At 41.9% G+C, this 2,191-nt stretch overlaps 1 protein-coding gene across 1 annotated transcript; it reads left to right on the top strand.

Moving 5' to 3' along the window:
* The first annotated feature begins 974 nt into the window (after positions 1-974).
* LOC114631619 (olfactory receptor 13C8) lies at positions 975-1,934 on the top strand. Its single transcript, XM_028780007.1, has one exon. It carries the CDS (start codon positions 975-977, stop codon positions 1,932-1,934), a length of 960 nt encoding a protein of 319 aa, XP_028635840.1.
* The last annotated feature ends 257 nt before the right edge of the window (positions 1,935-2,191 follow it).

Here is a 2,191-nt window from a genome sequence, read left to right as displayed (position 1 = left end):
GGTCCAAGGAGAGGGTGGGTCAGTTTCCATCAGGCCTGTAAAGGCAGGGTTGTCTCCTTTCCCTCTTGTAGGGATAAACCTGTAGAGTAACCACAACACGGGAGCAGAACCCCAGCAGGGCGAAGTCTGCACAGGGTGGGTAGGGTATTTTAAGCCTGTGACAGTTTGCTTGGGAACACATCTTGATCTGCTGTTATAGTCCTAGAAAAAAGGCAAGGATGTTTGAGGAATTTAGTCCTGGAAGGAATCCTTTACGTGAGGAGTTACATGTATTGTATTAAGGAAAACAGAGAAAGAGTTGAGGAGTCATCTGATTTAGATGGCTGAGGAAGAAAATGTCATGTTAATTATATATCCGGGATAGTCAGTAACAGCTTGTCTGTAAAAGGAAACTGGTTGTTAATTACAGATTAAATAATGGTTATTAGTGTAGTTGGTTTGACCTGTGGGAGTAGATCAAATATAATTTTTGAGTCCTAAAAGAAATTTTAAACACACTGAAAATTTTTAGGGCAATTTTACTTTAGAAGGTATGAATGCTAGGGAGAAAAATAAACTTGTAAATAAAGAAGCATAAAAATTTTGGGTTAAGGGTTTTAGGTGTGTTTTTTTTTTCTGAATTCTTAGCAGCAAGAATCTTATCTGTTACCCTTTCTTGGCAGGTTCTTTTTGCCTGGGTGTGTGTGTGTGGAGGAGGCTGCTCTGCCATACCACAGCTGTGGCTGTCTCCTCACATTTCTAATGTTGAGACATGTGACACGTGTTGCAGGGCAGGAATCTAGTAGGGAACAAGGAGACACCTACTGTGTCAGATGGGTACTTGGGTGCTGGGGTCTCAGATCCACTCAGCCTTACCAAGTTTCCTGGTGTAGTTGATTCTTTTGTGAAGTGTGTCTTGTAAACTTTGCATTATGTAATATAAAATTTGCATTTCTATGATCTCCAGAGTTCTGCAGGAAGACGGGCGTACTCATATGGAGAGAACCAATGATTCCACGTTGACAGGATTTCTCTTGGTGGGGCTTTCTGATCACCCAAAGCTCCAGATGGTTTTATTTGTGGTAGTTTTTGGCATGTATCTGATGATCCTGCTTGGAAATGGAGTTCTTATCTCAGTAGTCATTTATGACCTTCACCTGCACACTCCCATGTATTTCTTCCTCTGTAATCTTTCCTTCCTGGATATCTGCTACACAAGCTCTTCTGTCCCCCTAATTCTCAGTAGCTTCCTGGCTGTAAGGAAGAGAGTTTCATTCACTGAGTGTATGATTCAAATGTTCTTCTCCTTTGCCATGGGTGCCACAGAATGTGGACTTCTAGGTATGATGGCACTTGACCGCTTTATGGCCATCTGTTACCCACTGAGATATCCTGCCCTCATGAGCAAGGGTACCTATGTGCCCATGGCCGTTGGATGCTGGGTTGCTGGGCTTGTTGACTCACTGCTGCAGACATCTCTTGCAGTGCAAGTACCATTCTGCACTAATAACGTCATTCACCACTTTGTCTGCGAAATTCTAGGCATTCTGGAACTGGCTTGTGCAGATATTTCAATCAATGTGATCAGCCTAACAGGGTCAAATCTGCTTTTTCTAGCAGTTCCATTGTTAGTTATTGCTGTCTCTTACACGTTCATCATTGCCACTATTTTGAGGATCCCTTCTGCTGAAGGAAAACAGAAGGCCTTCTCTACCTGCTCTGCCCACCTGACAGTGGTGATTATCTTCTATGGAACCATCTTCTCCATGTATGCAAAGCCCAAGTCTAAAGACACTGATGGAGCAGGCCATCAAAGTGTGATGGAGGCCCTTATCTCCCTCTTCTATGGGGTGATGACCCCCATGCTCAATCCTCTCATCTACAGTCTGAGGAATAAGGATGTGAAGGCTGCTGTTCAGAGCATGCTGGAGAAGACAATGTGGGGTAAGATGTAAGTGGTGATTTATACTATAGGACTCGCTACTTGAGGTTGTCATAAACACAAAGTTCATAAAGATTGAAATGCCACAAGAAAATTCAAAACCATTAAAAATATTTTGGTTGCTTTTGTTACAGTTAAGTTTTTGTCCTAAATGCAGAGGTGAGACATATTGACATCTGTAGGACACACTATTACAGAAATGTAAGAATGATGAAAATATTATAATAATTGCTAGGAAGGAAAATAAACCCTTAGACATTCAGAAACTAA

The sequence above is a fragment of the Grammomys surdaster genome, unplaced genomic scaffold, assembly GCF_004785775.1.
Source record: "Grammomys surdaster isolate TR1022 unplaced genomic scaffold, NIH_TR_1.0 363, whole genome shotgun sequence".
Taxonomy (NCBI): domain Eukaryota; kingdom Metazoa; phylum Chordata; class Mammalia; order Rodentia; family Muridae; genus Grammomys; species Grammomys surdaster.
This window is presented reverse-complemented; position numbering and strand designations above follow the sequence as displayed.